Source organism: Marmota marmota, unplaced genomic scaffold (assembly GCF_001458135.2).
Source record: "Marmota marmota marmota unplaced genomic scaffold, marMar, whole genome shotgun sequence".
In the NCBI taxonomy this organism is placed as follows: domain Eukaryota; kingdom Metazoa; phylum Chordata; class Mammalia; order Rodentia; family Sciuridae; genus Marmota; species Marmota marmota.
This window is the reverse complement of record NW_026000108.1, coordinates 5,235,887-5,262,514: the sequence shown is the minus strand read 5'-3', so window position 1 is coordinate 5,262,514 and position 26,628 is coordinate 5,235,887. Positions and strand designations below refer to the sequence as shown.

Sequence of the window (26,628 nt, the reverse complement as noted above, 5' to 3'; positions counted from 1 at the left end):
AAGGGAAGCCTTATCTGTAAACTGTCTTCATTCTCATTTTAAAACCCCTTGGCATTTCCTCCCTCATCCTGTCCCTGAATTCTTTTTTTTTTTAAATTTTTTTAGTTGTAGGTGGACACAATACCTTTATTTTATTTATTTACATGTGGTGCTGAGGATCAAACCCAGCGCCTCGCACACGCTAGGCAAGCGCTCCACCACTGAGCCCCAGCCCCAGCCCTTTCCCTGCGTTCTTCAAGAGCCGCGCAGTGTTTCCTTGCCATGGCCTGAGATGCTGAGCTGGGGAAGGGACGTTCCTGCTTGGAAGCCTCCAGCACCACCAACTGCATGAACATCCAGAGGCTTCTGTGGAGTATGGCAGCAGGTGGCATTTTTAACACTTCAACACACATTTTCCTTTGGAGTATTGAAAAGTTAACTTGGGAGCTCATTTTTGATGTTGATGTTACTCATTTTTTCAAAAGGGACTGATGAGTGAGTCACTGGGGAAGAGGAAATTGCCACAAATTTGAGTGTGTGTGTTTGCATGTGGCAAAGATGTGCTGCTGAGAGTCAGCCTGCCCAGGGCGCAGGGTGCCGAGGGCAGCGTCCGGGAGACCTGAGTCAGAGCCGGCTGAGCGCTGCACACGCCAGTGTTTGCAGATGTGCAGGAGAGCTGATGGTAGTCCAGGTTGCCGAGGCCCTGGACGTGTCCTCCTGCCATGTGTTAGTGTCTGTAAGCTGCATGTGTGGCCAGTGTCCATGTCCAGGGGACCTAGGGGCTGAGGAATGGAAGGAGCAAGAACTCTGTGAACAGAAGCCCGCTGCAGGGTCAGGACCTGCTCAGCTCACTGTAGCTGTGCTCTCTAGGAAGTCGCCTCGACCCCTGGCCCCTGACCAGCCTCTTCTCTTGAAATGGCAATGGGTCAGAGCCTCTGAGTCACTGCCAGGATAAGAGAAAGGACTTGAGTGCTGAGACGCAGAGTGTCCCTTCACAACTGGGTCCCTTTGTCCCCTTCCCCTCCCCTTCCCTTTGTGAAGGGTTCAACAAGGAAGATAAATTAAAACAGGGTGAGACATTTGTGAAGAAAAACCAAGATGGGGCCTGGCTTTGCCACTCGCTCTCTGTGTCACAGGAACCAGCTTTTTGATCTCTTTATCCTGATTTTCCTCATCTGTTCAATGGGGTGACTGCGCACACCCTGGCCGACAGTGCAGGTGGCGTGAGATGGCTCCTGAGAAGCTGCTGCCTGGGAAGTGACAGAGGAACACGTGTGAGGAAAAGAAACGTGCACAGCCTTCCCACTGCGGTGGGCAAGAGGCGGGCAAGCGCTGGTCACCTGGCCCAGGTGGCACTCAGATGGCAGTTGATGTGTCTGGCTTCCTGGTGGCCTTTGTAATATTTTGGGTTGAATAGAAGGTCTTGGAACTTTACCCAGGTGGATCTGGGTCCCAATTCTGATCTTGTCTTTGTTGAAGTTGATCCAGATTCCTTGGCTACCAGGATCAAGAAGTAACACGGGGTAGGCGATCCCCGTGGCGGACCTCAGGGTGGCCACCATCTCTTGCACGCCCCGTGCATCCCAGGTTCTGTTCAGCGCCTTACGGGTGCGACTCACTCAGTCCTCCCGCCCACGGCCGGGCTTCCCTAACCACACCCCTCCTGCTTTTGCCGTGTGATGCCCAGGCCCAGGGAGGGTGAAAGCTGTGGAGGTTTATGAGGGCTGTAAGAGGGGTTTAGCCCCACATCTGTCGGCTCCGGCAGCCTGCACCCCCCTTCTCTCCACTTCCACTTCTTTTTAGATTTTAGTTCTGATCTCCTGGAAGGAACTCGGGCTTCCCCCAAGAACTGAGCAGAAACGGAAAGGTTACTCGCTGAAGATGTTGTCTCAGCGTCCAGCAGAGAGGCAGTTAGTCACTCCCGTGGTTTGGAAATACCACGGGGCAGCTCTGGGACAGCTCGTTGTGACTTCTCCTTTGTCAGATGGAAGGGGAAAGATGCCTAAATTAGGTGGCCCTGAGGGCAGGACTGGAGCCAAGTGGACGTGACGGGGAAGCTGGCTGCAATCTGCATCCTGTAGAGAAGGAGCTGGAGCCGTCCAACCTAGTGGCCGGCCACCCAGCCCCCCGCTGCCCCTTTCTCCTCACATAGCATGCTGGAGAGGACACACAGGGCAGAGCGGGGACTGCAGGGCTCGCAGATTTGCCTTTGGCAGGTCTTGTGCTAAGGGGCTGACCTTCAACAACTCACTAATCCTACAACCACCCGTGAGCTAGGCCTACTGCTATTGCCAGCCATAAATGAGGAGCCTCGGGCCCGAGAAGGACAGGAATATGTCCAAGGTCAAGGAGTGCGTACACCAGGTAGTCTGGGTGGCCTACGCCTGATCTGTCATGGAGCATGAATGGGTTCCTGGGGGGCCTGGCAGGGGACTCCCTAACATAGGGGCTCAAGAGTGGATCCTGCTTCTCCCACCCTCTGGAGGCCTCAGAAGAATATGCCCCCAAACTCGCTGCTCTCATGCTCTTCCCTGAGGACGCAGCAAGCACAGCCCATGCGTCCCTGCGGTGGAGCTGCTGGGCGGGTGGGAGGACTGCCCTGCTGGGGCAGAGCTGGTGAAGCGCCCGCCCTGCCACTCTTCCCAGGGTCTGTAGGGTTTGAACTGCAGCTGGGCACGGGACTTTCCAGAACAGGTGCCACACTTCCTGCCTCCCTCGCATTACCTGTGGTCATGTGATTGGCTCCCAGCCAATGAGGTGTGAGCAGAAACGTCACAAGGCCACTTTAAGGAGTGTCATAAGACTCCCCTGACACTTTGCCTCTTCTTCCACCCTTGGTCCATCCTGCTACCTGGAGAGAGACGTGATACCTAGAGCCCCTTCCCAGGGCGCCACACCCTGAGGACAGCAGCGAGACCCTGGTTCCCAAAGATGCCCTGGCCCCAGCTGCTGAGCCAGCTCTGCATTGGCCACCTCTAGATTTCTACATGGAAGATACATAACTTCCTTCTTTATTTAAGTCCCAGTTATCTAGGGACCAAACCTAATTGCGGCTAATCTGCGTCTCTCATTCTTGTCCTTTCTTCTGCTGTTCAGAAGGGCAGAGGCTGGCAGCAGGCTCACAGCCTGAGCAGGTGTGCACCAGGGACAGGATGCCATTCATCCGCTCTGACGTCTACCTGGGGGTCTGTTGACTTCAGAGCATGGGGGCACCTCCTCCGTCCTCCTGGGCAGGGGAGGGGCGAGACCACCTCCTCCAGGCAGGGGAGCCGGCCTGAGCCTTCCTGCTGTCTGCACTCACTGGCTCCGAGTGTGCGGGAAGCAGCTGCTGTGGTCAGAGCAGGGGTGCCGACAGGGCGAGTCCACTCCCGGAGCCTGGGGCCAGCTCTCAGGCAGCATCTCATCAAGATCCTGTTCCATGCTTGGCCAGATATGGGCCCAGTGAATTGCCTCGCGGCAGTGGAGGAGCACGCAGACAGGACCGGGTCACCCGGGCACCAGGCTGTGCGCTCCTGCAGAGAGCTTGTTGCTCACCGTGACCTTTCATTGGCTGACTGAGCACCTGCCACCTCGGAGGTGCAGAAACTCATCAATGAATGAGGAAATGGGTGAAGCTTTGGGGGACCTGTTAGGGAGAGTGACAGCCTGAAGCATGAGTAATGGTGGCCCTGGTGGTGAAAGCAGGTGAGCACTGTGTCACAGGCACGTCAGCACCCTGTGGTGAAGAGCGAGCTGTCCCTCAGGCAGCGGGGACACTCTGGTGTTCAAGGCCAGGTCCAGGGTATGAAAGAGGCTCTGAGCTCAGAGAGGCAGGTGACGCAGAGCGCCATCCCAGGCTTTGCTGCCACAGGAGCTGAGCTGGCGCCGTGGGGCCTCCGCTTCCTGGCCACAGGACCCCCGCCAAGGCATGCACTTCTGACTCTTGTTAACACTATAAGGAAGTGCTACTGCAGTGGACATCAAGACTCAGGACATCCGAGGAGCGGCGGGATCAATCCAAAAACAGCAGGGACAGGCAGGGATCAGAGCCCAGGAGCTGCCTGAGGGGTCAGTGGGTGGAAAGTGACTAGGAGGGACTTCAAGGGTAGGGGCTTCTGGCCAAATGGAGGCAGTGAGATTCTTGCTGATGGCAGGCCAGGGACATTGGTATGTGATCCCGAGGGTAATCAGGTATCAAGGGTGGACTTCTTACGAAACCACCGCAGCAGGATTCTTGTAGAACTGGACCTGGCCGCCTGCAGTCAGAGCCCAAGGATGAGGCCCAAGGGAAGAGAGGGCTCAGAGTAGCCTGCCTCAAGTTTGGTCCGGGAGAGTCTATGCCAGTCTTGAGCCTGATTCCTGCCTCGCCTCCTCACAAGGTGATATGAAGGTGACACAGCCAGCAGCTGGGGGAGTGTGGCTGCTGGAATCCAGCCGCTGTGCCCAGCTTCACCTAAAGGCCAGAGTAAGTAGTCCAGGTTCACAGTCAGAGGGTCTCTGCCCCAGTCACTCACCTCTGTCACTATAGCATAAAAACAGCCATAATAACAGGACATCAGTGAACAGGAGTAACTATGTTCCAATAAAACTTTATTTATAAAAATGAGATTTGAGCCCCAGAACATAGTTCACTGGCCTCTGCCTGGAGAGGGAGCTCTTTTCAGTCCACACCAAAGCACTGCACAGAGGCCAGGCTACCAGGGGCGTGTGTTCTACTTCCCTCCCATTGTCGTTATCATCTGCTGTATGACCCAGTGGTGATTTGCATAAGTCACTCGTCAGACCTTTCTGGAATACAGTGAGGATGAGTGTTTTCAAATGCATTATCTCATGTGCCCTCACAAGGTCTGGTCTATGGAGCTAGGGGCAGGGAGGGGTAGTCTTGCAGGTGGCAGCAACACCCAGGGGTGGCTGCACCTCCGTAGGAGCAGAGCGTGCATAGATGAGCACAGGGCACCAGCCAGGTCTCTGTGGCCCTGGAAACAGGCAAAGATTGAGCAGCATGGGCCCACGCACCCTGCAGAGAGCAGGCGGTACAGCACAAGGGGCAGCAGAAGCCAATGAAAATTAGCCAACAAATGACCGACCTCATGCAAGACAGATGCATAGTGGCCGTCAGACAGGGACACTTTTGGGGAAGTCAAAGACAAAGGATTGGGGACCAGGGCGCCAGCAAGAGGTGTCAGGGAGGGTACAAGCAGAAGGTCAGACGCAGCTTTGGTGAATTTCCCACCATCCGTGAAGCAGGAGTGGGCTCTTTTCAAGTGTGCTGAGACCCTGGTGCCCCCAGGTCTTGGGCCTCTTGGCTGGCTGGGCTGTGTTGCACTTGGCTTTCTTTAAGGGGCCAGCCTTCCTTGTCACAGAGCCCTGGTGCTTCAGGTAGCCCAGGACTCCCAGAACCTCATTCCCCTGGGCTCCCTTGTACATCCGAGACAGTGCCATTACTATTTTACAATACCATCCTACCAAGGAAAGTGGCATCAATATTTCATCCTAGAAGAGGCCTCAAATTTCCCCATGTTTAAAAAGGAGACGATGGCTCTGTTCCCACCTTTCCTGGATCAGTGGACTATTTAATAAGATTTCAGCTTCCTCTCTACCATGACAAAAATAACTGTATCTGCATGCTTCATGCCCTCGGCCTCAGCAGGAGGAAGGAAGGGGGTTCTATCAGACCAGAGCGGTTCCTCTCCACTAGACATCTATATTTCTTTCCTCAATTCAGATTGATTTTTGCAAGAGATCTCATGCTACAGAGCCTAAAAGCTGAGTCTTCTTCCATAAGCCCTGCAGAGTTGGAGATGAGACCAGAACACTTGAGCTCCTTCAAGATATAAGGCCCTCGGCTCCAGCAATGGATCCTCTTTTCCTTCATCCGAGGTCTACAAGGATTCACCCGGATACTAACTCATAGCAATTGGAAGATGCGGTTGGAACAGCTGTGGGGTCAGCCTGTGAGCAGCAAGAGCTCTGGAGGATGAGGAGAAGCTTAGGAGCCGTGGCTCAATATGGGAAGGAGTCACCAGGAAGATAAGGGGGTGAGGGGAAGCCCAGCTTCTGATCATTGGCAGGTGCAGCTGGCCCCACTGAATTAGGTTCTCCAGAGGAACAGAGCCAGTGGGGTGGGTGTCGAGAGAGGAGGCTCAGCACGGGGAACAGGCTCGAGTGATTTTGGAGGCCAACGAGTCCTAAGATCTGTAGGGTGAGCAGCAGGTTCAGGCCCAGAAGAGCTGATCACCCAGTTCAAGTGCAAAGTCCGGGAAACGCCCAGGTGTCAGAAGACTGTTCAGACAGTCAAGCTGAAAAGAGCACCAGCCCCTTTGTCCTGGGCAGGCCTTAACCCATTGGGTGTGTTTCCTCAATGTACTGATCCAGTGTACAGATGTTAACCTCTCCCAACCCCCCCTCACAGCCACACCCAGAATCACGGGTGATCAAATACCTGGGTACTTCATGGCCTGGTCAGGTTGACAACTAAGATCAACCTGGTGTCTGAGTCCCACCAGGGTGGTTGGGCTATGGGCAGAGCTCAGGTTTGGCCAGCGAGGGCTGGGTTTGCTGGACACAACAGGGACAGCCACACCAGTCTAGACAGGTGGCTGGCCCCACTGCACTGATGGACACACCCCACCCCAGTGCTGACCTCTGTTCCGCTGGGGGAAGCTCTGTTACTGTGACTCAGGCCTCTCTGGGCTCCTGGCCCTCTCCACCAGGAGCAGTAGAGTGAATCCTCAAGTCAGTGAATCTGGAAAGACCTAGTGTCCTGCCTGCTTGGCTCCGTCCTGTCCACAGACCACGTCTTCTGCTCTTCCTACACATCTGACTAAGCAGACCCTCTCCATGCAGAGAGCTCTCCGCTCGCCCAGAGTCCCCACGGCCAGTGGGCACCTCGCCTGTTGACTGGGCGCAGGCCACAGGCCCTCTGGCCCTCCTGCTCCGCTTCATCCTCCCTCACTACTCTTCCTGGTGAAAAAGGCAGTATTTTGGCCTCTGATTCTATTTCCCTTAATTTTTGTTATTTGTAACTAATAATTGTATGTTCTTATGGAGTGCAACATAGTGTTTTAATACATGAACACATTGAGGAATTATTAAATCAGGCTAAACGCATATCCATCACCTCAGATAGCTATCATTTCTTTGTGGTGAGGGCATTTGAAATCCTCTCTTTCAACTGCTTTTGAGTATCCAATACATCACCTGTAGTCACTTTACTCTTTTATTTTGTTCCTTAGTCATGACTACTTGGGTGATAAACGTGCCACTTACCAAAGATCCACTCAAGACATTCCTAAGTTACACTTAATAGAGTGAAATTCTGGAAGTTTAAAATTCAGAGGAAAGAAGTTTGCCCCAAATTCTGAGTGATGGAGAAAAATTTAAGAGACATTCCAGGACTGACCCCAACCCCCCCCCCTTAGGGAGGACAGAGGAGAGGACAGGTGGGAGGAGCAAGCAGCACAAGCTCACAGAGAAAGCACTGAGCAGGTGGGGGGACAGCAGCCAGTGCCCACGCCAGACGCCCAGTGCTTCCCAGCCCAACCACAGCTGCCAAGTCGCTGTAGCCAAACACACCAATCCACCCATTTCCCCTGCATCAGTCTCTGGGGAAACGGAGTCAATAGCATGTGTACAGGGAGTTGGGTCCCCATATCCACAGGATCCAGATCCATAGATTCAACCAGTCACAAATTCTTAAAATGTGAAAAATATTGCCTCTGTACTGGACACAATCCAGTATCGGCTTTTCTCCCTGTCATTATTCCCTAAACACTGCAGGATAGCATCTGCTCACATAGCACTTGCAGTGCATTAGGCTTTGTGACTATTCTAGAGATGACTTAAACCATACAGGAGGATGTGCACGGGTTCTTGGCCAATTCACACTATTTTATACAGGGGACCTGAGTGACCAAGCTGGCTTCCAGCACCACAGGGAAATGTCTGAGATAATCACTTATAACTTTATTTTGGCTCCTGGGTTTGGAGTCTGTGATCAAGGGGTCCTTTGGGCTCTGGCAAGGCAGACATCTCGGCAAAAATATGTGGCAGAGCAAACTCCCTACATCACTCAGGAAGCAAAAAGGCATGGGAAGCACTTAGATCCTGCAGTCCCTCTCCAGGGCACGCCCCTGATGCCCCAGAGACCTCCCAGTAGGTCCACCTTCTGAAAGTCGGGAGCACCTCTCAACAGCACCACTCTGGGGACCAGGCCTCAACGCTCGGGCATTTGGGGGACTCCTGTTCAGGATCCTGGGCCCAACCCCTCCCTGAGGCTGGAACACTGTATCTAGAAAGAGATTTATTTTAAGAAACTGGCCCATGTAGCTGTGGAGGCTGCCAAGTCTGAAGTCTGCAGGTGGAGCCAGGAGACTGCAGGCTCGGGGACAGCCAGTGTCGCAGCTCAGTCCTGGAGACTGTGTGTGGGCAGAACTCCTCTCACCATGAAGGCCAGGGTTTTATTTTATTTGGGGCACCATCTGATTTGACAAGTCCCACCACATAATGGAGGGCTGTATTCACTAATTTAGATATTAATCTTGTCTATAAACACCCTCATAGAAATATCCAGAATAAGATTTGTGCATCTGGGCAGCGTGGTCCAGCAAAGTTAACATATGAAACCAGTTGTCACCCCACCTTCCCCATCCATTCATCTCACCTTAGTCTAGATGCGTCACTTCTCACCTGGAGCCCCCGCAGCTCGTTAGCTGTTCCAGTTAATAGTCGGCCTCCCTGGGATGGAGCATAGGTTTCCCGAGAACAGGGACCTCCTGCTTTCTTTTCGCCCTTCCTGGATCCCTAGTACCTGGAACAACAGCAGATGCTCAAACACTCTGCTTAGGATGCTGCAGGAGGTCAGTAAGTGGCTGAGGCTGAGAATAGGGTTGGATTGGTGCCCCTTCGTGTGAAAGTGTCCCTGGGAGGGGAAGAAGCAGGCTCAAGGCGGATCCTGCCTGGGGCGGGGAATGAAGAGAGCCTGTGTCCTGGGTTCTGGTGTGTAATGTGGAGTCACCAAGAACCTCACGGCTAGAGGGCTGAGGAGGGGTGTCCACCCCGTTGTTGGGTGCACTTGAGCACAAGCAGGCACGGGCAGAGGGGGCGACAGATGGGGCTGACCAGGACAGTAGCACAAGGCCTATCAGGACGCGGAGGTCCCAGAAGGACCCAGGAGGATCAGAACAGAGTGCTGAGTGTGGCTAGGAGGCCGGAGGGGGAGCTCCCTCCAGACACACGCGGGGGTATGAGCTGGGCTTCTCCAGTGGCTGGAGGAGCAGGTCAGGAGCCCAGGCCTGCCTGATGCCAAAGGTAGACAGTGACCCCTGGATCGTGCTGAGGGTTGAGTGAGGCAGCAGATGTCACACTGTCTGGCGCAGCACAGCTGTAATAAGTTAAGGCCTCCCAGGTCACCCAGGCAGAGGTGGCAGAGTGGGTCAAACCCATGACTGAGTCCAGAGTTCTGGGGGTTCACTGCAGTGCTCTGCTGGCTATTGGCTGGTTTATGAGGCCCAGGGAACCTTGCCGGAGAGGCCCGATGCTCCCTCGGCCATGCCCTGATTCTGCAATGCTTTCTTCCGTCCATCCATCCATCCACTCATTCATTCACTCATTTGTTCATTCATCTATCTACCTCTCCATCCATCCACCCATCCATCCATTATTCATCCATTTATTGATTAATCTATGCAACAAACCTCCATGGAGCACTCTCTTCTAGTGTGGGAGACGCACAGTGAACGGGTCTGGAGTGGCCCTACTCATGCTGAAGTAGGAGTAGGGAGTGTCTGAGTGTCTAGGGAGGTGTCACAGAGGCTGCATGACTTGGGGACTTGGAGGAATCCGAGTTCCCCAGAGGAGAAATAGTCATAGGGTTCACGGGAACCCGTTTTTAGAGTGTAGTGATATGAGAAGTTCGGGAAGTGTAAATCCTTGGGGAGATCAGCAGGGTCAGCTGCACAGGCCAGCAGCAGCCAGGCCTTTCAGGACCTTGGAGAGCGGATGAGCTGGGGATGCAGCCCTGGGTCAGGGTCTTCCGTAGCTGGGACCCGGGGCGGAGATGCTGAAAACCAGAGGAAAGCCACACAGCAAGCGCGCCTCCTTCCTGCTCAGGGGCAGAAGGAATTTGTCCTCTTAGTAGCCGGGCTTGGTCATTTGTCCATCTTGAATTCCATGGAGGCAGATTGGGAGTCTCTCTCCAGAGCTTCCAAACTCTCCTTCCTGTTATAGCTCCCCGCCCCTGTGGGAGAATTCTCCAGTCTGGGTCAGGTGTCAGGTGGGGCACTAGCTGTCGGGTGGGGCTGCCCACAGGCTCTGACTGTGCAGCTGCTTGGCGTCCTGTGCACCTTCCATAGACTTTTTTCCCCTCTGAGCAAGTAAAGCTCCTGAATCAGCTCTCTTGTCTTATTCTGCCACTCCAAGGAACAGCCAGGTGCCATAGGGCATGTTCCCCTCAGTCTCCAAGGGTTTCTAAGGCAACTTCTTACGGATAGGACCAAGTGGCTGGCCAGGAAAGCTGAGGGGCCAGGACAGGCCTGCAGCTGGGACCAATCCACCGCCATGACCATGCTCTCCACCGAGAGTTTCCAGCCCAATTATCCACACGTGTTTCAGGAAATCACTGTCCTTCCTTCAAGCAAGACCTTCCTCGGCCTTTTCCACCCCAGTGACTCGTGACAGTTCCCCTCTTGTCCTGCTGAGCCCCTAGGAAGTGTCTCTGACACCCCCTCCACGCCCATTCCAGATCTTGACCTCAGTTCCCCTGCACAGCAGTGACCCTTCTGCAGTCTGAGTGTGTCACCCCCTGGCTGGGACTCTTCAGTGTCCCCCACAGTCATGCTGCCATTAGCTTCAACCCTTATGATCTCTGCTAAATCTGCTGCCATCAGAGTCTACTTCCAGTGATGGAAGAGGTCCCCTAGAATTAATTTCTGCCCAAGACCTCGAAATATGACCCCATTTGGAAACAGGATCTTTGCAGGTCGTTCATGTAGAGACGGAAAGGAGGCCATACTGGATTAGGGGGAGCCCAAAATCCAGTGGTGTCCCAAGACAGTGAAGGAAACACAGAGACAGAGGGGAGAGGGCCCTGAGGAGTTGAGGCAGGGAGGGGAGGGAGTGGTACTGTCACAGCTCGGGGCACCAGGGACCACCTGCATCAGGAGAGGCAGAAAGCCCCCTCCCCTGGAAACTCCTAAGAGCATGGCCCTGCTGATACCTTGATTTTGGACCACCCAGTTGTGGTAATTTTCTACAGGAGCTTATCTAAGAGACTAGTGCTCTACCTCGAGACTCTTGCCTATCTGCACACTATTGGCACTGCTATTTAAGTAGCCTTCTATAACAGACTAACCCTCTTCTCCAGGCAACTTCCCGCAAGTCCTTTAAAGAAGAAATGCTTTGGGGCTGGGGTTGTGGCTCCGCGGTAGAGCGCTTGCCTAGCAGGTGTGAGGCACTGGGTTCGATTCTCAGCCCCATATAAAAATAAATGAATAAAAAATAAAAGTATTGTGTTCAACTACAACTAAAAAATATAGATAAATACATAAAAAAGAAGAAATGTTTTGCTCATCATAAATAGAAGATGGCTGTCTACCTTATACGGGTTAATTCATGAATGGTAGAAATACACTGCTTGTAGTTCTGAAGGCTGGGAAGCCCAAGACCAAGGTCCCTGGAGGGGCCTGGTCCTCACAGATGGCAGCTTCTGAGTGTCCTCACCTGGGAGAACAGGCAAGGCAGCTCCTCTGACCTCCTTAACAAGGGCACTAACCCACACATGGGGGCTCCACCCCAGTGACCTGATCACCCCCTAAGGACCCCCACTTCCTTTAATTGAATAGGGAGTTAGGTTTTGACATTTGGGGGGCATCAACATTCAGACCATAAAATAAATACAGTGAAATCAACCCAAGGTCAGGGCTGGCCAGATGCTGCTGCCTGCCAAGAGCGCCAATCCCTTCTTCATTAGGAGGGCAGATTAGCCAGCGCCTGGCGTCAGATACCAGAACACAACTGAGCTCCCCTTGAACCTAATTAAAGGACTGAATGAGGATCTAGAGGACAGCTTTCTCATCCACAGTCCAGTGAGACTGAGTGAGGCTGGTCTGTGCCACCTCACGTCACCCCCTAGCCACTCCTTAGCCCCCCACCTCCGTGGTCTTCGCCAGCCCCTTGGTGAGGCCTCAGCGGCCCCCTGCCACGTGTCCTCCCCTGCTCCTGCCTGCCAGCCCAGCCTCACCCCCCACACTCCTGCTGCCCACACGGAGCCCTTTGTCCCTTCCAAGCATCTGCAACGCCACAGGACGGCCCCTGGCCCTTGTGTGCAGAACGCGAGCAGGTTCCTGGCAGCTCCGGCCTCCTTTCCCGGCCCCTGGGCCTTGCTCTCTGTCCCCTGAACCTCCTCATGCTGGATGGCACTTGCTGCACCGACTCCTGCCTGCTCAGCCTTCTCTCATCTCGTCTCTGGGGCTTTTTGTTCTGTTCTCTGGGCCACTTCCTTGGCTTTGCTTCCCAACCCCCCGCTGCATTTTTGCCCCAGGTCTGTGTACCCTGGTGTCAGGAGCTCTCTCCAGACCTCACGGGTTCCATTGTCAGGGCCTCTTGGGATTGGCCATGCGGTGACTCCTCTGACCCCCTGAGGACAGTAACTAGTAACATGTCACTCATGAACATAATGAAGTTTCCTCTCTGTCTTAGTTTTTCCATCACCGTGACCAAAAGACTGGACAAAAACAATTAGAGGAGGAAAGGTTTGTTTTGGCTCACAGTCTCAGAGGTCTCAGTCCATAGAGAGCAGCTCCATGGCTCTGAGCCTCAGGTGAGGCAGAACTTGGTGGCAGAAATCATGGCAGAGGGCAGCCGCTCAGGACAGGGCAGCAGGAAGCAGAGCTCAGCCTAGGGACAAAATCTGTACTCCAAAGGTGCCGTGACCCACCCCTCCAGCACACCCTGCCTGCCTACAGTCACCACTCAGCTACAGTTGCAGGTGTGTGCCACACATCCAGCTTATTTTGTATTGGTGCATTATAATTATACGTAATCCCGGGGCTCATTGCATACATGAGCACCAGGTGCTTGTCCACATCTGCACGAAGGCGATCTGACCAACCTCCTTCCCAACACCTTCTCCTCCGCCCGCCTCCCCTGATTTGCTGGCTCTACTCTAGTGACCTCCCTTCCATTATTACTATTATTATCATCATTGTCACTTTAGCTAGTGTACTATAGTGATATACATGTAAGCAGGACCCACTGTGATATGTCACTCATGAACATAGCATAATCTGTGGGTTTTGTCCCCGGTGCCTCCCCTGCCCACCCCCCCTCCCCCTGGCTCCCCTTCTGCTCTTGTGCTCTCTGTTTTTATGGGATCCCCTTTCTTATTCCCTTCCCCTCTCTCTGTCTCTCACATAGAACAGAAAGCATCCAACCCTCAACTTTCTGAGTCCACCTTGTTTCACTCAGCGTGAGGCTCTACAGTTCCAGATATTGAACAGCAAATGACTTCATTTTATCCTTCTCTATTGCCGAGTAAAACTCCATGGGTCTACAGACCACATTTTACTTATCCATTCCCCTGTGGACGGGCCCCGGGCTGGTTCCATAACTTGGCTATAGGGAGCTGAGCTACCATAACTACTGATGTGCCGGGTCCCTGTGGAGTGCAGACTTTAGGTCTTTTGGATAAAGACCGAGGAGTGGGACGGTGGGGTCGTGTGGAGGTCCCATTCCTAGTCTCTTGAGGGATCTCCACACTGCTTCCCAAAGTGGTCGCACTGATTTGCAGTCCCACCAACAACGTGTAAGTGTGCCTGTCCCCACGGCCTCACCCAATTCATTGTTATTCGTGTTCTTGATGATGGGAATGATTCTTCCTCTATAAGGTGTGGATGACGGCACACAGGATTGATGTAAGAACAGGTGATGCCCGTGAACAGCACCCACAAAGGAGCCATGTGTCAACTGTAGGACCATCCTCCTTCCTGCAGGGGCTCCTGGCTCCTTCCCTCTGGGCTGTGGGGCAAAGAGTGAAGAGAGGGTCCCCAGGTCCCGCTCTGTGTCATCCATGAAGCTGAATCTCAACACCTGGCAGAAAAGCCAGATGCCTTTCCACCGGCCTCAGTCTGCTGCTCTCCTTGGGACCCTGGGGGGGCTTCCTGACTTGGGAATTAAGCATTCTTAAATGTTGGATGCATTTATTAGACCAAGGCTGGATGAACTGTTTTCTATGCATCATTGCACTTGATTCTCACAACGGCCCCCAGAGAGGGGTGGACACAATTAGCCCACCGCCCAGGTGAGGAGACCCAGACCCAGAGAGGCTGCCAGCCCAGGGATGGCTCCTTCCAGATGGAGTTGAGTTCCCTCCTCACATGGGCTGTCTGGGGCTCTGTGACTTATGCATCTTGGCAGCATGTCCCCCTGGGAGATCTTTACAGAGAGCCTGAGCCCTAAAAATAGCGGCTCTTAAAATATTAATGTCTCGACACAGACTCTGCATTCCTAGTAAAATCAAAGCAGGGACATCCCTCCTTATGGGGGGCACCCTGGGTCCCGAGGCCACCACGGGTGAGTGGGCATGTGTTGGGGGCATTTGCTTGTTTCTTTTCTGGCTAATCTGCACCTGCTGTGCCCCACACCCACACCAGTGTCCTCAGGCTGTGAGTCACAAGGTGATTATCTCCCACCCCCATCATGCCAATCAAATTGAATGTGCCTGGCCCCACAGGAGCCCGAAGGACTCAGCAGATAAGACACAGCCATCCTGCCTGTTTCCCGAAGGGGCCAGGCCAGCCACTGAAGCCCCGTGGCTTAATGAGGCTATGCCTCATGCTGGGGCTAGAGATTAAGAACCCTCCCCGGAATCAGCCAGGGCTTACAGCCTTTCATTGTGAGCCAACTCAGGCACCAGGTCTTAGTGTATTTTCTGTTACTACAACTGAGTGCAATAGATTGGATGATTTATAAAGAATAAGGGTTTGTTTAGCTCACAGGTTCCGTGGGCTAGTCCAGTGTGGAGTTGCTGGCATCTGTTAGGAGGCCTTGTTGCTGCCTCCTACAGCGGCACAGGGTGTCACATGGGAGACAGAGCATGCTGGCAGGTGGGCTCTCGTCTCCTTTTCTGGAACAGCCTCTGGTCCCATCCTGGGGGCTCCTCCCTCACGATCTCATTCAATCCTAATGGGCCCCATCCCAGTACCATCAGCACATGAGCTGGGCCTGAGGTTTCCAACACACAGACTTTCAGGGAGCGCTTTCCAACCCGAGCTGGCTGGCACGGGGTGAGTGTCAATGGCTGTGCGCTGGGTACCCTGAAGAGCTCCAGCCCTCGGGGCTCCCTGCCACATGCGCTCAGACTCCAGTAGGAACCTCTCTCACGCGTAGATAGGAACAAACTTGACCTCTCACCAGCGCTTGTCTCAGTGGGAACGGGGGCCTCCTCTGGCATCTTCCCAGAAGTGGGGTGCTGGGGAAGAGCCACAGCAGCCCCGAGGTGCAGCCAGGACCTGCTGCTGGGCCAGAGGAAAGGGTCCCGAGTCTCCCTGGCGACTCCCCCGCTGCCCAAAGCCAGGGAAGTAAAATGGAGGGGATCGGGGTCTGGGGAACGCCAGCCTGTGAGTAGCTGCCCCGGCAGGGAGTGTGGGGTCCCCTGTCTGGACCAGCGGCCTGAGCCCCAAGCAGGGACCTGAGGCTAACTGGCACGTGCACATACGCCTGGGTCTTTCTCAGGACCCGCGGACTGAGATGTCATGCAGTTCAGGCAGGGTCCACCTGGTGCCTCCTGATTAGTGACAGATTCAGTAATGTCTCCAACTGCTGCTGAGCACCTACTGTGTATCGGGCTTCGTGCCAGGCCTGCAGGGCCAGCTGTGGGCCATGCTCCAGTGGACTCAGCTCCTACTGGGAGAGGAAACATGAGCGACATAATCACTCTGGCACAGATACCCATGTGGTCCCCCCTGCAGCCACAAATAGGAAAACACAGACAGCGACCTGGTCCCCAGGGCTTCCGGGGGAACTTCTCAGAGGCAGTGACACCATGCCGAGAGCTGGCAGGTGCAGAGGGCTGGCCTGGTGGAGACGGGCCGGGTCAGCTGCAGGAGGGAGCTCACAGGCACGAGGACGGCGACGCGTTTGTGGTCAGTCAAGTGGCTCTGCTGCCCGATGTCTCTGCCCCACCCAGAGGCTGGGAAAGGATAGCACTAGATGGGAGCCAGGTTCAAATCCTGCTGCGGCCGTTGTTCACCTGGGCCTGAGGGAAAGCCTCCAGCTTCCTCCCTCATACAAAGCAGACAGGGCTGGTTTTCTGAGCCTGGCAGGTAGGTTCAGTGACCTGCAGGACAGGAAGGGCTTTGTGGGTGATAAAACTGCACGAAGGTGAGACACAGGCACAGCCACTTGGGAGTCAGCTTGTCTGTCCTCCTTTCTTCCACATCCTGATCCTTCCAACCTCCTGCTAAGTGGGGGTGGCACAGAGTGGAGAAGCATTGAGGCCCTCCCCCGTTAGGACCTGGGCTAGGTTCCTTCAGTACATTAGCTCACTGAATCCCTGTTTCGCAGATAAGGAACTCGGAGCCCTGCACAGCTCAGTGAGTGAGGATTTCAGTGGTTGTTTGTGTTCTTGCCTTTAAAACCTCATCAGTCCCCACAGGCTGTCTTGCCGTCCCTGTGGAGCCCTGGGGTACTTCCCTCCCACTTACCTGGGCTTTCCAGGGCTGCTGCGGTGGCTCTGTCTGTAGGAGCTTGCCCTCTGGTGAGCAGGCAGCTCTGGACAGACCTTCGCCATTCAGCTTTCTAAGAACCAACTGGGGAAACCGATGCAGTCTGAGCTGGTTGGGAACGTGACCCCTCGTTGTGCCTAGGGAGGTGTCTTGCTGGGCCCACTCCTGCACGGAGGAATCCCCTGACCCAGTGTGTCCCAGACATGTGTGTGTGAATCCTGAAGGCTCCCAGATCTCCATGAGATGCACCTGGGAACAACAAGCTGACTGCCCCAGGGAGGGCACAGCACCCACCATGCTGGTGTGTGTTCTCGGCAGGAGGAAAGCAGCCAGCCCCGAGCATGGCTCGGCCTCAAGGATAGAGCCAGAGGGAGATTGAGTGGCAGCATGGGACTTCCCGCGAGGCAGAGCTTCCGTAGCAGGCCCCGTGTGCCTCTGAAGTTTGCTTCTCACCCTTGGCACAGCCGTGACTGCTTCATTCACAGACCATGACAGAGCTGGCGGCTGTCCCCAGCTATTCTGCTGCCCTTCCTATCCTCCCTACTCCTCCCCTCTCTCCCATCCTTTCTCTCTATCCAATCTAATGTGACACACTTTTTTTTCTTTTTCTCGTAACAACATCATATATGTATTCCATATAACAATGAGGTTCTCCTTCCATCTTCCGTGCAACTCCCCTTCTCCCTCTTTTTCCCTCCCACCTCTCCCTATTTAGTGGTAGTCTTCTTCTCATGCTCTTCCTCCCTATCCCATTTTGAGTCACCCCCCTTATATCAGAAAAGACATTCAGCATTTGTTTTTTAGGGATTGGCTAACTTCACTTAGCATAATCTGCTCTAATGCCATCCATTTGCCTGCAAATGCCATGATTTTATTAATTTTTAGTGCTGAGTAATATTCCATTGTGTATAAATGCCACATTTTTAATCCATTCATCTATTGAAGGGCATCTAGGTTGGTTCATTGTTCCCTTTTCATTTCTGAGGTCATACTGGAACACAGAATCCCAGGGCCTGCCCACCAGTGCTGTAGGCAACAGAGACCGTAAGGGGATTTAGGTAGAGGAGGGACAGGGCCGAGTTCGGCTTTGGGAGGCCATTTGGGTCATGTTAAAAGAGAAATTGCAGCCTTATTTGTCAGGTTTTCTGTACCAGATAAAAAGCACTCAGAAATGCAAATAATGTCATTTTTAAATGAAGTATCTGTTGTACGTGTCTCCTTGAATCAGTGCTGCTGGCTTTAGGCCTCGAGATCCCTAGTTCCCTTCCAGGCCACACCCCAGCCCGAGAGCACAGATCTGGAGAACCGCCTCGCCTCTGCTGACGTCTGGTCTCTGGAGAGTCACAGGGAGCCTGGCACACTGTTGACCCTCTCTGAAGGTTCTTTCTTACGGCTGCCTCGGGGAGCTGTGGCAGCACTGAGTGAAGTGACGTGTAAAATGCCCCCACGGTCCCCAGCCCTGTACCCTGCACACGTTGTTAAATCCACAGACTGGGCTTCAGTGCACACTGGCCAGGACAGCTGTCAACCTCGCCAGCCCTGCCACTGACATGAGGCTTGGTGCCCGGGTGAGGTCCGTGACAGCCCTGCCGCCACAGGAAGCAGGAGAAAGGAGGGCATTCAGTGAGTAGCCATGCGTCCACGTTCTTGTTACTGATTCCACAAGCTGGATCCCTGCCAATGGAGTCCAACGTCAGAGCCCAGCTCCTCAGCCGCCTGCCCCCCGTCAGCTTACCCCATCAGTGCTGGCCAAGCCAGGGGTCGGCGGCCAAGGTGACTCCCTGTAACGGCCTCCCGTCCCCTTCCCAGCTCCTGCACTGTGGGCTGGGCCTCAGCCCTGGCAGCCTTGGCCCTGCTCTATGGCAGCAGCAGGTCTGCCTCCCTGTGTCACCCTGCTCCGGTCCCTCCCATGGGGACCAGCTCTCCAAATCCTCGTTGAACCACGTGGAGCAGGTGTAACCACCCAGCATACAGCTGGGGGGACCGAGGCTCAGGGTGGCCCGTGGGCTCACGTCTCCACGGCTAGCAAGAGGCAGGCTGGGGACTGGTCTCTTGCGTCTGTCTGCACCTCCCGGCCACCCATGCACACCGACAGTGCATCCCCTGCACTGGGTGAAACGGACCCAGGTGTCCACTGCACCAGCCCAGCCCTTTCTACACTGGGCTGCTCTTGCCTTTGCTGCTGGGCAAGATGGCAGCAGGCACCCTCAGAGGCTCCGGGCAGGGGTGCAGGCAGGAGCGTCCTCACGACCCTCCGTGGCAGCCTGGGCATGGGCTCTGCTGGATCACGGCCACGTCCCTGTGGCTGTAAAATGGCCTGGCTGACATTTGACAGCACGTTTTATCTGAGGGCCGGGGATAATTCGAGAGCAGGGTTGCGTAGCCTCTCATGCATGCTTTCTGTCACAGTGTCATTTTGCCAGCTGTGAATTTATGAGTTTGGCCTCAGAAAACATCGTCCCGTCCGTCCCCATCCACACCGTCTTCCAATGCCCTTTCTGGATGTAGGAGCCCATTTTCAACAGGAGGCCGCTTTGGAGCTGAGATACAATCAATGTGAAAAATAGGCCTGGCGGAAACGGCCCTGCAGCCGCTGAGCGCAGCTCTGATAAGATGCTCTGCCATAAAACGCTCTGCTTATTAGATTCCCAGTGCCTCGGACCCGCGGCCTCTTCCGCACAGCTCTGCCCCATGAGTCTCATGGAAAAGCAACCAAATTCATCTTGCTCAAACTTGGAGACTTGTCCCCAGAGCTCTCTCCTTTAAGGAGAACCTCTCGCGGCCCCGTGTCACCCTCGGCACTTGGACCTGTGGCACCGCTGCTCTGGGTTCCTACACTCAACTGCACCAAGGTGGCTGCTGTCACCACCGTTTCCCGGACAAGGAAGATGAGGCTCGGAGACCACAGGGTCTCGGCTAGGGTGCTGCGTCTGCCTCGCCAGTCCACACCAACTTGGTGGCTTCACTACCCACGCTCTTCCTCTCCAGCCACGGGCCAGGGTGCCGCCAGCTCTCCTGTTCCTTTGCTTCTGGACTCAGGGGACTGCAAGCCCCTGGCCCTGGGCTGCATTCTTCCCTGGAGGTCGGCATCCTCTCCCAGCTCTCACGGTGGTGGGCAGAGCTCTGTCCCTATGGCTGGAGGCCCGAGGTCCCCATTCTCCTTCTACTCACTGGCCAGAGGCTACCCGACTCCTGGGGGCAGCTGCATGTCCTGCCTACGGCCCACTCCCACCTGGCAGCTTCCATCCCAAGCCAGGAAGGCGGTCCTCACCCAGTCTGCACTGGCTAGCATAATCAGGGGCAGGACTCGTCACTTTGCCATGTGACAACCAGATCAGGGAGTGCCTCCCTTCACCTCGGCCATACTCCATGGGCCAGAAGCTTGTCACCGTGCAACAGTCTCTCCTCACCACCCCCAACCTCGTCTGCAAAACCAGACCTGCCCCCTGTACCGTGCAGAGCCAGCCTCCCCTGCTCTGGCATGCCAGCTCTGTGCCACCCCTCCTGAGAGGCTTCCCTGGCTGCGCACCGGAACTCAGGCCCCCTGTAGGACTCTTCCAGACCCGTGTCCCGTTTCTTCAAAGCACTTGTCCCAACTTGCCTGCTTGACACTTATTCACATGCTCTCTGTCCTGCCCCTAGCCCACCAAGACACCAGGTCCATTGGGCCAGGTGTGTCTTATTCTTTGTCCCTGGTAGCTACCGAGGGCCACCCATAAATGCTTGAGACTCTGCTCTGGGCTGAGAGTGCTGTAGAAGGAACCGGCCATGATCCAGACACTTAACACACTCAGCAAAGGAGGCAGAGAGGCAGGACTTGCACAGCAGGCAGCGGGGCTGGGTGAGCGTGGTCAGAACCAGGGAGCCAGTGCCTATGCTGGGCCCCCAGAGAGTCTGGGGTCTGGTGACCAAGCTGGTTGGGTCTGTCCCCCGATCCTCATGGACAAGATGCCATCAGCAGGGGGTGGGGGCTTGGAGGGGTGGTGGCCCTGTCTAAAGTGATTCTGTGGTGAGTGGGTGCCCTGGCTACCTCTCGAGGTGTGGCCCCCTCTCCTTCCACGGCTGGCTTCCTGCAGCCGTCACAGCCAATGACCACAACATTGGTAGTTTACAATGACCTGAACTGCCCGGCGCCGTGGCTCGTTCCTATCACCCCAGTTACTCAGAAGGCTGGGGAAGGAGGATGACAAGTTTGAGGCTGTCCTCAGCCCTTAGTGAGGCCCTGTCTCAAAATAGAAAGGAAAAAGGGCTCGGGATGCAGCTCAGTAGTAAAGCACCCCTGAGTTAGATCCCCATTACCAAAAAATACACACACACACGCACACACATGCACACACACGCACATACACGCACACACACATACATACACACACATATACATCCACATACACACATACACACACGCACATACACACACATACACACGCACACACACATACACACGCACACACACATACATACACACACATATACATCCACATACATACACACACGCACATACACACACATACACACGCACACACATACACACACACATACACGCACACACACGTACACATATACACACATGCACACATGCAGATACACACATACACACACACATACACACACATATACATCCACATACACACATACACACACGCCCATGCACACATACACGCACACACTCACACACACACTCACACACACATACACACGCACACACACACACACTCATCAGTCCCGTGCTTCCTCCACAGGCCCACGGAAGGTTCCCCTGGCCTCCTGCCACTGCTGGCCCCGGGGCCTCCTTGACTTGTGGCTGTGCCACCCCAGGGTCTGCCCCATATCTCCTCTGTGTGTCCAAACCCCCGTCTCCTTCCCCTGTAAAGACCCAGGTCACTGGATTTGGGGTGGCCCTACATCCAGGAGAGTGTCCTCTTGGCATTCTTGACTAATCACATCCAGAAGGTCCCATTTCCAGAGAAGGTGGTGTTCTGAGGGCAGGGGACGGGAGTGGGGGACACTATTCAGCCCCGCGCACACCTGGCCACAGCTGGGGTCTGTCGTCCCACGCACCCTACCTCTGTCCTGGTGTGACGCTGTCTCTGGGCCGTGGCCCTCCCGGGGGTTTTGTGGTCCGTGTGCCCTGGACCTCAGCCCCCTCCTGCCTGGCCCCCATGCCCAGCCAGGCCGCGCCAGCCCCAGGACACCGTGGGAGGAGCCCCAGCCTCAGCTGCGTGTGGACATCAGGACACACGCCTCGTCTCCCCTCCTCTCACGCCTGCTTGAGAGAACCTGCTGGGAGCCCCCCGGGCGGGGAGTGGCGTTTGCTGACTGGGTCCACGCCTGTGTGATGTGGGGTCTTCCGCCTTTTGTTTTGTCCCTTCTCGAGATCATCCATCCCAGGGGAACCCCGTGGGCTCCCTAACCACCTCCCCAAGTGACCCCCTAGTTCTCAGCAGACGTTCTGTGAACGTGGCAGCAGGCGCCCACTTACTTCATGCTCATCAAAATCCAGGGGCTCAAAAGGTCACAGGGAAAGTAAGAACTCAAGAACACGGCTGAGGGTCCCCTTCCTCCCCAGGACAACACGGCACGGCCTGTCACACATGGCCTCCGTGAGTGTCGGTGGGATTGACTGCTCGTTATGTGGAGAGAGCGGTCGTGGGCCTCGTCTCCTGACCTCAAGCCCGCGTGGGGCGCGTGTCTGTCCACTCTGGTTCCCTGCGAGCATCAGCAGGCTCGTGCCGTTAGCGATGAGTGGGACGTCGGAGCTGGTGCCTCAGGTCCACTCTCCCGCGGTGCCCGCCGGGGTTTCCTTGTGCTCACAGTGACCCAGCCTTGCCAGGGACAGAGAGCAGGAGCAAGGCCCTGGCTGTGGAGAGCCAGCTGGAGCCGGGGGCCTTTGCTCTGATGAGGACGTAGCGCAGAACTTCCAGATCCCCAGCCCTGGCTGAGCTGCGCGAGGCTCTTTGCTATCCAGGAGGGTCAGCCAGGCAGTGGTGCCCACAGGGCGGACGCAGACGACCTACCACTCTGCAGTCCAGGGTGACGGTGAAGACTGACATCTAAATGTCCACATCCGGGGTTCCTATGACCGTGGAGGTGGGGCAGGAGGCCGCCCGTTAGTGACACTGAGGGATACATTTTCCACCTGCTAGCCACTCCAGAGGAGAAGGAAGGAGGACAGGGCCCCTTGCCGGTCACACCCGCCCCCTCTGAGGCCTTGTGCAGGGAGGGATGAGCACACAGGGTGTTGTCACCTCTGCCCCGCAGTCTGTGACGCTTCTCAGCGGGCCCCAGGAACACACTGCCAGCCGCTCTGTTTTCTCTTCCAGGGACATCAAGCCAGACAACATCCTGCTGGACGAGCACGGTAAGCCCGCGGGCTCTTTGCAGGGACTCTCGGGGGAAGGCTTGGGGCACTAGGACATAGGGGTCCTGTCCTGGGGGCTGGACTTTAGGGTCGATGAGGAAACCCTGTCTGGTCTCCTTCCTGGTGGATGAACGTTGGTGTCATTTTTTGTCTAGGTCCTGCCACGGTGAGTTAAGCTGAAATCATTGGGAAGTTGGCTCTGAAGTCATTGCTGATCATATTCTGGCTTAAGGGTGACGGGGTGCAGTGGGGACCAGTATGGGACCTCTGGGTTTCCAATCCCAGTCCCCATCCATGGACCTGTGACTCAGAAGTCACTCACCTCTCTGACCCTCAGTGTCATCTTCTGTAAAATAGAAAAAAGTGCCCCTCTGGGGTTGCCATGGGAATGGGACACAATGGAGTATGTCAGCAAGCCAGAGCTGGGTGTGGAGAGTCCCCTAGACGGTCCCTGATCCCCTAGGCTGTCCCCTTTGGCTGTCAGGACTTCCAAGTTCCCTTGTGCCTGCAATCCTGGTCCCTCCTAGGTTGGCTGAGGAGGCCTGAGCTGGGGGCGAGGTTCTGCATTCTGCAGCTCCAGGCAAGGCCCACATTGCAGGTCCACAGGCCACATCTGGAGCAGCAAGCCACCAGGTCAGCGGCTCACCCACCTGGCTCACCTGTGGGACTTTGTAGACACCCAGGGCCAGCCCTGTCCTCGGGGAGCCTGGGCCTCTGTCAAGGTCAGCAGTCTGGGCCGTGACACTTGGTGAGGTCTGAGAACCACAGGTCAAGAGCATGGCCCAAGACGCCCAGCAGACAGACAAGCGGCCACACTGGGGACCAGTGGCAGCTTGGCCGCCAACCATCACTGTAGCCTCAACTCAAAATCCCTGGCGTGGCTGCAGGGGCTTAGCACTCCAGGCCTCTCGCAGCATGGGCTGGAGTGGGGAGCAGGATTCTTCCAGGGCTGTTGAGGCACTCACTCAGGGACAAGTCTGTCACCTCTTCTACTCAGCTCCTCCTGTCCCTTTCCCACCCCTGCAGGATAAGACCCTAGCTTTCTCTGGAAGCTCCTCTAGAACTTTCCATGAACTGACATGTGGCTTGGGGTGTCCCTTCCCATAGTGCACGTTCCCTTTGTCTTAGTACGTTTTCAGTTGCTATAACACAATGCTGGAGACAAGGTGATCTATAAGAACAGAGGTCTGCTTAGCTCATGGTTCTGGAGGCTGGGAAGTCCAAGTGCATGGTGCCAGCATCTTCTTGACATCTGGTGAGGGCCCCAAGCTGCATCTAACCTGGCACATGGTGAAACACAGCAAGTCTGTCAGCTGGGATCTCTTCCTCTACTTGTGAAGCCACTAAAGCCACCTTGGGGCCTCACCTTCATGACATTCTCTAATCATATCCCAAAGGCCCCACCTCCAAGTGCCAGTAACATGAATTTGGGATTGAGTGTCCAACACATCCAACACATTCACACTGCCATCAGGGTGCAGGAGTGAGGGGGGGTTGAATCTTCCAGCCACAGAAACCAGCCGAGCACTCTGGGGCAGGGGTTGAATGCTCAGGCCCCTGAGGGGTCAGCAACTGCCTCAAGATGCCAGGGACCCCGGGCAGAGCTGAAGCCCAAATCAAGACTGCAGAGCAAGCAAAACCCAGGTCCCCAGTTTGTACCCAAAAGCCAGAATCCTCAGCCCAGTCAGCTGTGTGCCCTTGGGCAGTGGCTGTGCCCCTGAACCTCCGCCCTCCCAGCTGTAAAGCAGAAGCAGTGGACACCCTCGCAGGTGAGGACGGTCTAAAGGGAGGCAGTGAGGCTGGCCTTCACAGCACCCAGAGCAGAAGCGCTCAGGTCGGGTGTCCCTGTCCTCTTCCTGCCCCTCTCTCTGTTCAGGGCAGCTGAGCTCAGACCACAGAAGCAGGGGCAGTAGTGATGACCCCCCAGCTAAGGGGACACCTGGGCTCTGAGGCCAGGTGAAAACCCACATTGGCTTCCACCCTGCTGTCCCCAAGGAAAACGTTGGCGCCTTTTGTAGATCTCGGGCAAGAATTTAGTCATATGCATCTCTGGCCGTCGATTTCGTGAGTTCTATTTATGGACCTCACACTCCTGAGCCTCTGCCTTCGTAACAGCAGTGCTCAATAGCGCACGAAACGAGGAGCCACAGCCTGCGTGTTCCACGGTGGGCACAGGCCACACTGTGGTGACACCCACCTCACCTCTGATAAACCACATCACCAAGCCACTGGCAAAGGGGAGCTCAGCGTTGCTATTTAAGGAGTCCCTCACTGCTGTCACTAAGAGCCATCTCAGAGAACAAATTGGTCAGCGGTGTTGCCAGTGACGTCTGGACATCACTGAACACATGTGTTGACTTTTTGTCAGTGACGCGCAGATCTGCTGCCACACAGAACCCACGCACCCAGCAGCCTCCTGTTGCCCTGTCTGCTCTGCGGCCCGACCTTCCGGGTGGGTCTCGGGTCTCAGAACCCGCCCTCCATTCGCCCCGGGATTGGCGGCCTCTGAAGCAGCAGCAGAGACCGTGCGTCAGGTGGGATGGAGCAGGGGGTCTGGGGAGCCCAGGAGGGCAAAGGGCCCAAGGCAGCAGGTGGTCTGAGGTGCAGGGGGAGGAGAGGAGCGGCTGTTTCCCGCTGGCATCGTGAAGCTGGCAGTAAGTGACCCCCGCGCTGCAGCGGAAAGCACGGGAAGCAGTTGCTTGCAGGCTGCGGGGTGAAGGTGCCCCGTGCCCAGCTGGCTGGTCCCGTCTGGGTCCCCAGCACTGAGGGCCACTGGCAGCCGGCTGATCATCACGCTGGCCCGCATGTGACCACGCAGCTCATCCCGGCCCCTCCCGGCCCACGCTCTGGCAGGCTCACCCCACCTGGCCCCCTCACGGCTGCAGGAGAGCAAGAGCAGGGACTGCCCAGTCCCCCAGGCCTCTGCGCGTGTCATGTCGGCCAGCATCCCAGTGGGCAGAGCAAGTCGCTGGCCAAACCAGAGTCAAGGCGGGTCACTGCAGCATGGCCTGGCCCCAGGGGTGACCCAGAGAGTGGTGAGGTAGCCAACACTGTCACTTACCACTGAGACCAACAGAATCCACCATGGAAATGGAGCGGGTCATGGGCTCGAGGGGTGCGTGAGTCCCTTTCACAGGGGCAGCTCAACTTCCCCAAGAGGGATGGAGAGGGGAGCCAGAGCCGGAAGGGAAGCTCGCACATTGTGCCCTGTGGTGTCACCGAGGGCCCCGATTCAACGTTCACTGATGACAACAAGGGGACATGATCCTCATCTCCTTCCACACTCGGGAAGGTGGCTCCTTCGTCATGCAGACCTGCCACAGCCCAGGTGCTGAGCTGGGGACCAAAGGATGACCAGCTCTGGCCACAGACCTTGAGTCCTGGGGCGGCAGTCCTGTCCCCGCTGCCGTCACCAACGAGCATTCAAGAGCACGCCAAGCCAACCTGCAGAACGGTGCTGAGCAGTGGGACTTACTACAGTTCCAGGTGTCCTAGTGTGACCAGGACTGGGGGCGGGGGGCAGAAACCCAAACTGCCAACGTGACCCTGCAGGGCCAGGGCTGGGCTAGGGAAGCAGAAGGCAGAGGCCAC

General features: G+C 55.7%; 1 protein-coding gene across 6 annotated transcripts in view; it reads left to right on the top strand.

Moving 5' to 3' along the window:
• Positions 1-26,628, top strand: part of Stk32b (serine/threonine kinase 32B) — a 269,438-nt gene that overhangs the window by 187,356 nt on the left and 55,454 nt on the right. For all 6 annotated transcript variants that reach the window (XM_048784164.1, XM_048784166.1, XM_048784161.1 and 3 more), the window contains one exon: positions 23,000-23,037. In XM_048784164.1, coding sequence (XP_048640121.1) covers positions 23,000-23,037 — 38 coding nt within the window. The remainder of the gene's footprint in view (positions 1-22,999; positions 23,038-26,628) is intronic.